Consider the following 14770-nt stretch of genomic DNA (forward strand, 5'->3'; position numbering starts at 1 on the left):
GTAAAAATTCTGTGGGGAGAAAGTGGTTCTAACAACAGGCATAGTATAGAGACAATGTAACACAGTCTTAAGACGCCCACTTAGGAGGAGGAACTCACTAGATAAAATGACCCAAACCCACTGTGTCTGATGTGTGTTCTGTAAAAGCTTTGAAATCTCTCAAAAGAAAAGGGACACAATCCATTTTTTATTCCCAGTTCCGGATCTAAATGCCATGTGTGTATGAAAGGAGATAAGCCTCAAATCCAGTGTAGTCTTTTGCCCTCCCATCTTCTTGCTGCAATGACTTTTAACTGAATCTGTTGCTTATACGGGAAGAGTGCATGTTGAAGATGTGTAATGCTTTTATGGAAATAGGAGAACAGAAACCAGTGTGGCCCTATTGCTACCTCCTGTGCATTAGATACATTTTGTCCTTTGGTTTTGTGGTTTCAGTCGTCGTCTCACTCGTTCAGTCGTTTTCGACTCTTTGTGACCTCATGGACCAGTCCACGCCAGAGCTCCCTGTCGGCTGTAACCGCCCCTAGTTCCTTCAAGGTTGAGCCAGTCACTTCAAGGATACCGTCCACCCATCTCACCCTTGGTCGGCCTCTCTTCCTTTTTCCTTCCATTTTCCCCAGCGTCATGATTTTCTCCAAGCTTTCCTGTCTTCTCATGATGTGGCCAAAATACTTCAACTTTGCCTCTAATATCCTTCCCTCCAATGAGCAGCTGAGCATTATTTCCTGGAGGATGGACTGGTTGGATCTTCTTGCTGTCCAAGGCACTCTCAGGATTTTCCTCCAGCACCAGAGTTCAAAAGTGTCTACCTTCCTTCGTTCAGCCTTCCTTATGGTCCAGCTCTTGCAGCCATAGGTTACTATGGGGAATACCATTGCTTTCACTATGTGGACCTTCGTTGCCAGTGTGATGTCTCTGCTTTTCAGTATTTTATCGAGGTTGGCTATTACTCTCCTCTCAAGAAGTAGACGTCTTCTGATTTCCTGGCTGCAGTCTGCATCTGCAGTGATCTTCACATCTAGAAATATAAAGTCAATCACTGCCTCCACATTTTCTCCCTCTATTTGCCAGTTGTCAATCGGTCTGGTTGCCATCAGAGTGGTATCATCTACCTACCCAAGGTTGTTAATGTTTCTTCCAGCAATTTTAACTCCAGCCTTGGATTCCTCAAGCCCCGCACATCGCATGATGTGTTCTGCATACAAGTTGAATAGGTAGGGCGATAGTACACAGCCCTGCCGTACTCCTTTCCCAATCTTGAACCAGTCTGTTGTTCCGTGATCTGTTCTTACTGTGGCTACTTGGTCTTTATACAGATTTCTCAGGAGACAGACAAGGTGACTTGGTATCCCCATACCACCAAGCACATGCCAGTTTGTTATGGTCCACACAGTTGAAGGCTTTAGAATAGTCAATAACGCAGAAGTAGATGTTTTTCTGAAACTCCCTGGCTTCCTCCATTATCCAGGGGATATTGTGGTATCAGTATTTTTTTAAAATCCACATGATTTTACTTCTATAGTCAAAGGATTGGTTTCCTCATTCATCGACAGTAAGCATTGTATCTCATCTATCAATTGCTGTTAACACTGGCCAGCCTTGGCCAGACTGATCAAGTCAGGGATAGTGTGTCCTGTAGTAATAATAAAAAGGCAACCTGAAGCGTCACTACTCAGCTTCCCCCTATTGTTTCTTATGCAACATGCGAAGCCTCCCATGTTTCCGCCACTGCCTCCTGCAATGCTTGGACTTCAGTTGAGGCACGGAGCCCCGCTGGAAGTTGATCTACATCATGTGATCGGAGGCAGCAGACTCCATGCCGCATCTGAAATCCAAGCTTCTTGGATGGACAATTTTGCCCACCTGATTAGGTCCATACAAGCATTGCTTAAAGAATAAAAGCAGCTAATTTAGAGTGTTATGTATGAATGCCAATTGATCCTTTGGTTTTAAACATTTTCATCAACCTTGTATAATCCATATTAAAAGAGTGACTATGGTTTATGAATTGCCATTTAGGAAGAGAAAGTGACAGATGACATAATACACATCTTGGTGATTCAGGACAGAAAAGCTGTGGAAAGTTTAGAATTGTTAAGACAGAACAATTTATTTATTTATTTATTGTGTTAGAGGCGAACTGAGGGTACAGTTGTAATGTACAGTAGAGTCACGCTTATCCAACGTAAACGGGCCGGCAGAATGTTGGAAAAGCGAATATGTTGGATAATAAGGAGAAATTAAGGAAAAGCCTATTAAACATTAAATTAGGTTATGATTTTACAAATTAAGCACCAAAACATAATGTTATACAACAAATTTGACAGTAGTTCAATACACAGTAATGCTATGTAGTAATTACTGTATTTACGAATTTAGCACCAAAATATCACGATATATTGAAAACATTGACTACAAAAATGCGTTGGATAATCCAGAACGTTGGATAAGCGAGTGTTGGATAAGTGAGACTCTACTGTATTTAAAAACACAAACAAAGTTAAAAACTTGGCATTATACTAAATGTCCTTTGACCAGTAGCAGGTCACTTAGAGTGCCTCTGTTGTTGCTTTAAGAAGGTCTTCCACTGTACATGTGGCAGGGCTCAGACTGCATTGTAATAGGTGGTTTGTGGTTTGCTCTACTCCAAACTCTCATGTCGGACAGAACAATTAAATGGCAGATATATTAAAACACGAGGTGGTTTGTTGTGCAAGATAGATAACCATTTAATAGGCATCATGAAGAAATTTTTAAAAAATGAATTTAAAGCTCGAAATGCTACCAGAAACGTATTTACTAGGAATAATTAAGAAACATCTAGACAAGAATCAAGAAATATTAATGGCGTACCTAACAACGGCAGTGAGAATAGTCTATGCCAAAAATTGGAGACTAAAGGAATCACCAAGGGGAAGTGAAGATAATGGAGGTGAGAAATATGGACGAATTAACTAGTATATTATCGAGACATCAAGGATCGACAAGAACAGAAACAGATTGAAGTTCAGTGAAAGAATACTTAATACAGAAAATGAAGAAATTGATTATATAGAGAGACTATCGTAAACAAGAAAGACCATCTGAATAGATGAGGGAAGAAAAGGAGAAGCAGAAGAGCAAATTAAGGATATGACGACAAACTACAGACACGAGGAGGAAGATCGGAAGCCAACTAAGAAACTTTTAGTACCCCGCCCCCTTCTCCCCTCACCTATTTTTGTTTTTTCTTTTTGATATTTTATTATATGCACAAGGAAAATTTTAATTAAAATTATTTTTAAAAAACACTTGATAGGCATGAAATTGAATACTATCCAGTTGTTAAATATTTGCTGATATCCTATGGAGGTCTGTTTAAATACCATTACCCATCTTCATATGAGATAGTATTGTTCTCATATTCTGTCATTTTAGTGGTGGCTATTGACAAATTTTTATTTATTTATTTTTCAAACTTATATGCCACCGCTCCTCTAGGGCTCGGGGCGGCTTACAAGAACAGGCTAAAATCAACAATTTAAAAACATCTTTAAAACATCTTTAAAACATCCTAAAAGCACCTTTTAAAACATCAATAACAGAACTCAAAAGCCTTTGGTCCATTGCTCTCATATTCTTGCTGTGCCCGGCCACGGGTTGCTGTGGCAAAGTCTGGTGGTATGGGAAATAAAATTTTGAGGAATGTGGAAGGGCCTTGAGTCTACACTGCCATATAATCCGGTTAAAATCAGATAATCTATATTTTATAGGCAGTGTGGAAGAGGCCTAAGAGTCCTAACTCTGCCTGTCCCCTGGGCTGAGTGGGTTGCTAGGAGACCAAGTGGGTGGAGCTTAGCCTTCTAACTGGCAGCAATTGGATAAAAACAATTATTCCTCTCCCTCTAATTAGGACTTTATTTTTCTTTTCTTTTGGTTATATCAACCTGGAGGTGTGGATGATGGGTTGTGTTGTCAAATTTCGAGGTTGGGGGGCCTTTAGTTTTGTTGTTTTGTCGGTCGCCGGGATTCCATCACTCTTTTATAATATTCCCCAGAATAAATTGTTGAGAAGCCTCTCCTATCTGAAATTGTAGCTTGAGTTCTTAGAGCAAAAAATTGCATACGCACCTTTTCCCACTTAGATCAATGATGCTTTTTAATTCTAGAAGTATTTGTGACGTGCCAGTACATTGCTCTGAAGGGCCGGGCTATGGCGCAGGCTGGTTAGCAGCCAGCTGTAATAAATCACTCTGACCAAGAGGTCATGAGTTCGAGGCCAGCCCGTGTCGGGATGAGCACCCGACAATTAAAAATAAAATATAGTCCCTGCTTGTTGTTGACCTAAGCAATCCGAAAGATAGTTGCATCTATCAAGTAGGAAATTTAGGTACCACTTATATGTGGGGAGGCTAATTTACGACACCATAAAAATCACCCAGCCGCCGTTGGAATGAGGAAGTGCCATCGCAGTGGATGATGAAGCAGCTGCTCCCCCTGTGGCCGGAATCAAGCATACCCTCAGGAAGCTGGAAGTTGGAGAAGATTTAAATTGCCTCTGTGTCTGTCTCTGTTCTATGTTCTGTTATATGGCATTCAATGTTTGCCTTATATGTGTACAATGTGATCCGCCCTGAGTCCCCTTCGGGGTGAGAGGGGGGAATATAAATACAGTAGAGTCTCACTTATCCAACATAAACGGGCCGGCAGAACGTTGGATAAGCGAATATGTTGGATAATAAGGAGGGATTAAGGAAAAGCCTATTACACATCAAATTAGGTTATGATTTTACAAATTAAGCACCAAAACATCATGTTGAACAACAAATTTGACAGAAAAAGTAGTTCAATACACAATAATGCTACGTAGTAATTACTGTATTTACAAATTTAGCACCAAAATATCAATTGAAAACATTGACTACAAAAATGTGTTGGATAATCCAGAATGTTGGATAAGCGAGTGTTGGATAAGTGAGACTCTACTGTACTGTAAATAAATAAATAAATGATGGCAATGTCTGATGCCAATAGATTTTCTCTAGCTGGATGAATTTGTTTAGAGCGGCTCCTTCCAACTCGAATAGATTCATTGAATCATTTAGGCTTATATATGCTGCTGACTGGGTTTTGAACAAACTAAGAAAACCCCATGATAGTTCCACCTTACAACAACAAGCAATGGGATTTAAGCCTTGATGACACAGGTTGTGTATGTGTGTGTATGTATTGATAGTTATATGAACATAAAAAGATCACTTTGAGGAAATGCAATAGTGATTGGGAGACTAAAGGTCTGAAAACAGATAGGCTTAAGCATCTCTAGCAAGCAGCTTCCACATCCTCCTACTTTTCTTCAGCCAAATATGCACACACCCTTGAGAAACTATTGTCCTCACCATGACCCACATTTCCAGCTGGTAAAGTCCTCTGGCATTCCCCACGATGTCATGAGGGAAATTGCAGAAGGCATGTTGAAAAGAAAAATATCTGGTCATCCTAACTTAGCTTCAGTATAAACAAAGACAAACTAAACAACATAAACATGTGAAATAAGAATAAAAAACCAAACCACTTTAAAACCAAGAAATGTTTCCAATAAAGACACTCCCTAAACTTCAGGAACACAAAACCCCCAACCGGGTAAAAATTCAACTTCTTTGATTCTTCTTCCCCATCCCCACCCCTGCCAACAACTGGGTTCCATCATCGACTCCTTTATCCAAAAAAGTTGTGGTGGCTGTAGGAGTATGAAACAACTTTGCCGTAACCACTGAAGGGAACTTTCCATCTGGCAGAGCAAAGCCATGAAGGAACTGAGTCTTTCTCCGGCACTTGTAAATGTATTTCAGTGACAATCATGAGACAGGCAATCCTCAGAATGAAGAACTGATTTAGTTTGTGGAATACACCCATAGGCTGGAGATATAAAACTACTGAGAAATAACCATGGTTAAACCCCATCCTAGCTGCACAGACAGCAAAATGAAATGGCTCACTAGAGTGTGCCATTTTAGAAAGAACATATGGTGTAAAAAGGAGCCCCGGTGGCGAAGTGTGTTAAAGCACTGAGCTACTGAACTTGCAGACCGAGGGGTCCCAGGTTCAAATCCCGGGAGCGGAATGAGCGGAATGTTGCTCCAGCTTCTGTCAACCTAGCAGTTTGAAAACATGCCAATGTGAGTAGATCAATAGGTACCGCTCCAGCGGGAAGGTAACAGCGCTCCATGCAGTCATGCCGGCCACATGACCTTGGAGGTGTCTACGGACAACGCCGACTCTTTGGCTTAGAAATGGAGATGAGCACCAACCCCCAGAGTCAGAGTCAACTTCCCAAATGTCTAGGACTGTGTGATGTATTTTCGGATGATGCGTGCAGATCCCAGCAGGGTGGCCTTTTGCAGTTGGCAGATTGTAATTTTGTCAATATCTATTGTTTCCAAATGCCTGCTGAGATCTTTTGGCACGGCACCCAATGTGCCGATCACCACTGGGACCACCTGTACTGGTTTCTGCCAGAGTCTTTGAAGTTAGATCTTGAGGTCCTGATAGCAGCTGAGTTTTTCCTGTTGTTTTTCGTCAATGCGACTGTCACCCGGCATGGCAACATCAATGATCCAAACCTTTTTCTTTTCCACAACTGTGATGTCTGGTGTGTTGTGTTCCAGAACTTTGTCAGTCTGGATTCGGAAGTCCCACAGTATCTTTGTGTGCTCATTTTCCAATACCTTTGCAGGTGTGTGATCCAAGCAGTTCTTTGCTGCTGGGAGGTGGTACTTGAGGCATAAGTCCCAATGAATTATTTGGGCCACATAGTTGTGCCTCTGTTTGTAGTCTGTCTGTGCGATTTTCTTACAGCAGCTGAGGATATGATCAATGGTTTCGTCAGCTTCCTTGCACAGTCTGCATTTTGGGTCATCAGCTGATTTTTCGATCTTGGCCTTAATTGCATTTGTCCTGATGGCTTGCTCCTGGGCTGCACGGATCAGGCCTTCTGTCTCCTTCTTCAGGGTCCCATTTGTGAGCCATAGCCAGGTCTTCTCCTTGTCAGCTTTTCCTTCAATTTTGTCAAGGAACATTCCATGCAATGTTTTGTTGTGCCAGCTGTCAGCTCTAGTTTGTAGTGCGGTTTTCTTGTACTTGTTTTTTGTCTGCTGTGCTTTGAGGAGTTTCTGATTTTTGACTTCAATCAAAGCAGGTTCTTCACTTTTCTTTACATATTCTGCCAGGGCATGTTCTTCTTCTTTGACTGCTTGTTTTACTTGTAAGAGTCCTCTGCCGCCTGATCTTCTAGGTAGATAGAGCCGGTCAACATCACTGCGAGGGTGCAGTGAATGATGAATGGTCATGAGTTTTCTTGTTATTGTTGTTGTTGTTGTTGTTGTTATTGTTGTTGTTGTTGTTGTTGTTATTATTATCCCGCTTTATTTCTCCTGAAAAGGACTCAAAATGGCATGACATAAAAGCATTAGTATAAAATTTAAAATATACAAATTTGCAAACACTGATATAACCAATGCCGCTCTGAGTCCCCTTCAGGGTGAGAAGGGCAGGATATAAATGTATTAAATAAATTATTAAATAATAAATAATGAATCAAGTAACATAATACACCAAATCAAATAATTCAAAGAATCAGCATTGAAAGCAACAGATTAACACCCCAAATCCAAATGAACAGTATTAACAAATAAACTTTCAAGCCAAATGTTCCAAGCTTTGCACAAGAGATGATTGCCTGGTGCAAAATATGTTTTTTTTTTCTTACTAGCTGAAGTTGTTTTTATTTACTAGGCTTCTAGATCTTTTTAATCTTTTACTGTTTTTATGTCACTTCTTACAGCTTTGCTAGCATTTGATTTTCCTTTTGTTGTCATTTTACATATTTACACCCTTCTTCAAATTACATTGTTGTATTCACTTGTAGTGGAGCCTGCCCATTCCCAACAGGAGGTAAATCAATTTGTGAAGCTGGGCTTTTTTTCCGTCACCAAATAATTAAGAGTTGTTCCACACAAATATATGGAAGTTGACCATCCTTGGTGTAGCAGTTCATGGAGGACTGAGTGCTCAGTCTTGTCTTTTAAACAAGGTAATTTGTTTAAGGATAGACAAGGAAGAAATAAAGAATATCCATGTCCACTATACCAAGGAGAGTCAGACACACAGCTGGAGACCAATCATCCCAAGTAAAAATTCCTGAAAGCTTGATCTACTCAGCCCTTGTCAAAGCATTCCAGACTTCCTCTAAGAGGTGTCACTGCCCTTTATGAACCAAATAACAGGCTTGTCAATGCAACTCTCTGGACTCTGGGGTTTCTATTTTGCCACCTATCCCCGGGGTCTCCCTAGGGGATCCACTAAACAGACTTCAAGTTTTCAAGCAAACAAGAGTTTAATTGAGAAGCCCATGTTGAAAGAGAAAGAACCAGTCGGCCAATTGGAGTTAATAAAAAGAGAACATATTTAGGAGGAGTTCATAAAAGAAGAGGGGAGGGGAGGAGGAGAAGGGCCTCAAGAACACGTCATACCTGTAAGCACAGTATTACTCCTTTCATAAGATCCCCTTGATGAAATGTGTAGGATTTGACTGCACCCTGTGAAGAACACTTTTTCCCATCAAGCTGTTCCCAGGGTGTTGAAAAGCTATCATTCATAAAAAATTATTGAGGGGGAAGGAGGTAGCAAAGGAGAGTTCAGAAGGCCACCGGCTCCAGTGGAAATAACAGAATAAGGCCCTCTGTAAAGCAAGCACCTGTTTTGCAACTCCACAACAGCTTAACTAAAAAGTTTAAGTTCTAAACTGGAGGGGAAGAGAGAGCGAGAGAGAGAGAAAGGGAGAGGGAGAGACTTGTGCTTATAACAAAACACAAATTTTAACCCACAGAATGCTGCACTCTACATTGTAAAGATATGTAATCTGCAATACTGATGCACACATACACACACAACATAGAATCCAACAAAATAGTCAGCTTTGTCAGTTTCAATGGGACTAAAGTATGACTAATTTAATTTCAATCCATATTTATGATGAATTTTGATAAGGTTGTTTCTCTTTGACATGAGCGACAACAGTTGAATTGAAAATTGAACCTTGAATGGCAACCATATGAGTGATGTTTTACACAATACAAGAGCAGAAGATCTTGCTTAAATGCATATGGAGAAACAAAACAAGGGGATGGAGAGGTAAAAGATTGTATCTTTTTACCTTTTCTTTTAACAATACTGTGAGTTTTATGTTACACTAGCTTGGGAACCCGGCGATGCCCAGGTTATTTGACAAAGGCATTATTTGTCTTTGATTGTTAAGTATTGTCAGTTTGGAGTGGGTGAACTACAATTCCCAGAATCGTGGGTCAATCTTCCCCAAAACCTGCCAGTATTCAAAGTTGGCCATTTTGGGTCTGGGTACCAAGTATGGTCCAGATCTGTCATTGGTTGGTCATCGTCTGGCTGCAGTGCTCTCTGGATGGGGGTGAACTGCTACAACTGCCAGATTCCAGGGGCAATTGTCCCAAAACATCTGTCAGTATCCACAGTAGGCTATGTTGACTCTACGTGCCAAGTTTGGTCCAAATCCGTCGTTGGCTGGGTTCAGTGCTCTTTGGATGCATGTGAACTACAACTTCCAAAATCAAGGCCCATTCCCAAAAAATCCTGCAGTATGTTCAGTTGGTCATGAGGTTACTCTGTGCGAAGTTTGGTCCCGGTCCATTGTCAGTGGGGGTCACTGTTTCTCTGGATGCAGGTGAACTATATCTTCCTGTCTCAAATTAAAACACAGATACACGGAGAGTAATCCATTATCACGGAAGTCCAGGTCATCTTCTTTTAAATGGAAAGAAAATTAAATTATTTTGTTTATAAACTCTTGAAACTATTGAGATTGTCAATAAACTTAATTGAACACATCCTTCCTCCCTTTTAGCTATATCTTAATGACTAGTTGATGACTACCATGCAAAACACACCCCGCAGAAGACAGAATACTGGTAGAGCGGAGGACGGGGGAGAAGTTGTGCTGAGATAATCAATTTATTCTAAAGAAATGCAAAGCCAGCCTCTCTCAACACAATTTACAGTATTGTTGTATGTCTTTCGGGCTGTGTGGCCATGTTCCAGAAGTAGTCTCTCCTGACGTTTCGCCCACATCTATGGCAGGCATCCTCACAACCTCTGAGGATGCCTGCCATAGATGTGGGCGAAACGTCAGGAGAGAATACTTCTGGAACATGGCCACACAGCCCGAAAGACATACAACAACCCTGTGATCCCGGCCATGAAAGCCTTCGACAACACAATTTACAGTATGTTTTCTCCAGTGAAAGCTGCATGTTTTCCCTTTAGAAGTCCTTTAGGACAAATGAAGGCCATATCTACTATGTATTTTCAACAGATAGGAGAGGAAAAAACACAGGAAGACTAGATTTCTTTCATATCTATTTAATGCTGCTCATCTCTCATTGATGAGCACATTTCACTAGTAGCCAATCTTCATTGGAAGCATTAATGCAAGGAAGAAAAGGCAAGCTCTTTGTACACATAATTTCAACTGTACAGTAGAGTCTCACTTATCCAAGCCTCTGGATTATCCAAGCCATTTTTGTAGTCAATGTTTTCAATATATCGTGATATTTGGTGCTAAATTCATAAATACAGTAATTACAACATGACATTACTGCGTATTGAACTACTTTTTCTATCGAATTTGTTATATAATAAGTTTTGGTGCTTAATTTGTAAAATCATAACCTAATTTGATGTTTAATATGCTTTTCCTTAATCCCTCCTTATTATCCAAGATATTCGCTTATTCAAGCTTCTGCCGGCCCATTTAGCTTGGATAAGTGAGACTCTACTGTATATGCAATCCTTTACATTCTTTCGATCCACAAATCATTCATAACTGACATAATACTGGGGAAAGTTTTACATATAACCAAGCTCATTCCTCACTGTGATATAAAAAAAGGTAAACAGTAACAGATACGTAATTTATACCTTTAAGACAATGTTGCTCAAATATGCCTGTCACTGAGTCTGTCTAGATGTTTAGGGCCATGCCCAAGGAGAAAGGAATTGCAGAAGGGCTGAATAATCTTACCTTTATCAAGAATCAGTTATAGGAGATGAAGTTTTACAACTGAAGTGTTCATATAATGAAATCAAGAATAAATCAGTTGTAATTATTTTTGTTTTTGATTCCAAGACAGCCAATCTGGGGCACGAGGAGTTAATTGACTACTGTCTCTCTCCCACCCATCCAATTCAGGCCACTTTCTAGAATGGCAGAGTTCAACAACAATACAGAACAGCATCCATAATAGTGAGGCAGAGTAGTCCATTCTGCCCTCTCTCTTGAATTAATTAAGTGGAAATGAGTTTTGTCAATGTTTTGGAAAGACAGACCATGAAAAGAAACTGCTAGAATTAATCACAGTGAGAAACTGCTCCTTAAGTCTCAGAACGTTAGAGAAAGCCCCTAAGAAGAAGGAAAATAAATAAGTAAATAACTAGGAACATAGGAAAGGAAATAAACTTCATGCCATTTAGAAACAGAGACAAATCTTAGAAGGGACCAATCCAACACCTACTATAATGGCAGTTTGGGCATTTAATTCACTTTGTAAAGAAAGTAAATCATAGAAAAAAGTGTGAGCTGTCGTAAGTGTATACTGCTATTTAATGCATTGATGCATACAGATTTTGATAATTTTTGAAATAGGTAATCACCTAGTACAATGAGAATCTACATCAGGATTCTAATGGTTCAAACATATCAGGGCATATTTCAGTTACTCTTGAAAAGATGGGTGTTACCACATAATGAGGCAACTGAACATTCATTGTGTGCCGAAAGAGGCATGGACATGACATCTTTCCCCAGGGGATTGCTTCTTGCCCTCCTTTAGGGAAACTGGAACTCCCAAGGACCAAAACACTGTAGATAACTCAAAACTGGTTTTATTGTTCACAAAAGGTTATCCCTTTAAGGCAATAAGCTGGAAGTTTCAAAGGGGTAAAGGAAAATACATTACAGTCTTTGGTTGTCTTAAGTCCAAGGAGCTCTGTAGCCGAGAAGCTTTTCCAGGTCCCTCTTTCTCAATGGCTGTGAATGCTGGAGCAATCTTCAGCCTCAGTCCAAATGGCGTATGTTTGAAGACGCAGTCTTCCTTTGGTGCCAAAGAACTTATTTGAAGGCGCTTGAGACTCCTCAACGTCGTCCAGGTTGGCCCTGAACATGAAGCGTAAGTCTCAGGGATAAGAACCTCAGAATTGGTGCTGAGAGGTAACTTAATCAAGGGCTTTTAGAGCCAAGTCTCTCTCTCACGTCCATCTGGTAGAAAGCTTGATGGTGGAATGAAAAAAGGAAACACAGTGGTATATAAATTAAATAAATAAATAAATAATTGAGCTGAGAAAGCAATATAACTGGTGCAAACAACATTGACAGCTATAAATAACCAATCAATCCAACTACATTTACAGGGTAAAGGCAAAATCAGGCATGATACAACAATTCAAATCTTGCAACTTACAAGTTCAACATAAAGATGATGCCACTCGCGCTGTCACACATTGCTGACTCACTGCTTCTTTTGTCTCTTCTTCCAAGATTCCCTCTTCAAAAGTGAGATGGGGTGGTAGGTATTCTTACAAAGGAAAACTCACCTTTTAAAATGTTGGCCAGACAAATACCCAATCCTTTCCCATAACACTTGGAGAATGTGGGGCCACATTGTCATATTTTCTTCCAGCATTTGGTAAACACATAAGCCCTGCTCAGGTGCTACAACTGCTCTTGATCACTACACCTAACCCCATCCTGCTCCCCTTAATTTTTCCCACATGGAAAGCAAAATTTCTGTTCACAGAGTCTTTTGATCCAAGCAAGATTTCTGTTTTTCTAGAGTGCTTGGTCACATCAAGAACTTCCACACAAACAGGAAAAATTTTAATTCAGATATGTTATTTTTCACAAGAAAAAGGAATGACAAAGGGCCAAGTCTAGATGCTTCCCTGCTCCCCACACTAAAGAAAACAGAGAGAGCAATGCCTACAGGACAGACCCTGTAGCTACAAATCAGTTCAGATCTATAATCAGATCTATAATTTAGGACTTCCAGTTCACTTAGCACTTCCATAGAGGGTTAAGGGATTACTGTATTTCATTGCATAATAATCGCCACCGTGTAATAGTCGCACCCCTATTTTTGAAGTGGTAAAATTTTGTGTTCCTCCCATAATAGTCGCAGAGCCATTTAGGTTTGATTATTCCTTCCTTCCTTCTTTCTCTGAACAATAATAACAATAACTTTATTTTTAACCCACTCTATATCCCCAAGGGGACTCATGAGAGTTTACAGGGAAAAAAGTGGCAAACATTCAATGCCATAAAATATGCTCAAATAATACATAAAATAAAGAACAAGGTAAAACTAATAATAACTGACCAACCAAAAATACTAAAACACATAGGTCGCATCATCCATAATTATATCATGATAAAATCTGAAGGCAAAGCAGTTTTAAAAATAATCAAATGGACTGATTCTCCCTTCTTTCTCTGAAGACAAAGCTATTTAAAAACCATAAAACTGGAGCTCCATTCTTCCCTCCTTCCTCTGACGCAAGGCAATTACAAAAATCTGAAATTGAGGTCTCTGGATCTTCTCTCCTTTTCTCTAAAGAGATCAATTTCAGATTTTGTAGACTTCTTGTCTTGGAATAAGGAAGGAAGAATGGAGCTCCAGAGACTTCAATTTTATGGTTTTTAAATAGCTTTGTCTTCAGAGAAAGAAGGGAGAATCAGTCCCAAATGGCTATGCAGATAAAAATAGAAACAGAAATAGAGCTCATTGTTTGAGGCTGGATCATCTCTACTCCTCCTTCCCTTACAGAGGTAAGGCCTTTTATTTATTTATTTAAAATGGAAACTGGAGAATCAAAGAGTTTTTTTTCTTCACGTAATAGTCACCAGCACAGACTCCCCACACATTTTATTATGAAGAAAGGGGAGGGAGAATTGCAACTATTATGCAATGAAATATTGTATTTTGTTTTGTGATTATATGTCTCTGGCATCACTCAACTGTATTTTAAGACTGCCAGCACAATGGGGAGAAATGTTTTGAGTGATCCCCTACCACCCTGTTGCCACTGCATCTCCCCTTACACTGTTTCAGTGTCTTCAAACCCAATGGAGCAGATTTCAAGGCAAGAAAAAACAAATCAGAAGAATAAAGACCCACTTTTCTTTTCCTTGGTTGAAACCTCTCCTGGATTCCATTTAATGACACCAATAAGATATCATACTTTGACTTTATTTCTCAATCAATAGACTTCCGATGACAGGCTGCAAGTTTTACAGTATACACAGAAGAACACTTTTGACATTTTAGCTATTCATCAGGCGTTTTTCCAATAGACTTCAAAATTAACTTCTGACCATGATGTTCAACTTTCATTCCCATGCTTTCAAGAACAGAATTGTCAGAAAGTCCTTGCTGTTCCATCTCTGCAATCAGCTTTTGGTTTCTCTCATTCTGTTCAGTAAGGTTGCGGATCGTGTATACTGCCCATTGGCTTACAACTGTTAGATACAGTTAAGGAATGTGCTTGCTTTAATGTAATTTATTGAATATATAACATATGAAATTGATTCCTAAATATTGGTATATCAGTTAACATATGAGTAATCATGTCAATATGTTAACTGATATACCAATATTTAGGAATCAATTTCATTTAACATATTTAACATATTTTATTTAATTTAACATAT

At 39.6% G+C, this 14770-nt stretch overlaps 1 protein-coding gene across 2 annotated transcripts in view; it reads right to left on the bottom strand.

The window, feature by feature from the left end:
* Nucleotides 1-14293: 14293 nt before the first annotated feature.
* atxn10 (ataxin 10) overlaps nt 14294-14770 on the bottom strand; it is a 125686-nt gene continuing 125209 nt past the window's right edge. For both annotated transcript variants that reach the window (XM_062983599.1, XM_003221427.4), the window contains exon 11: nt 14294-14578. In XM_062983599.1, coding sequence (XP_062839669.1) covers nt 14388-14578 — 191 coding nt within the window. In that variant the 3' untranslated portion in view covers nt 14294-14387. The remainder of the gene's footprint in view (nt 14579-14770) is intronic.

The sequence above is a fragment of the Anolis carolinensis genome, chromosome 5 (genome assembly GCF_035594765.1).
Source record: "Anolis carolinensis isolate JA03-04 chromosome 5, rAnoCar3.1.pri, whole genome shotgun sequence".
Lineage (NCBI taxonomy): Eukaryota > Metazoa > Chordata > Lepidosauria > Squamata > Dactyloidae > Anolis > Anolis carolinensis.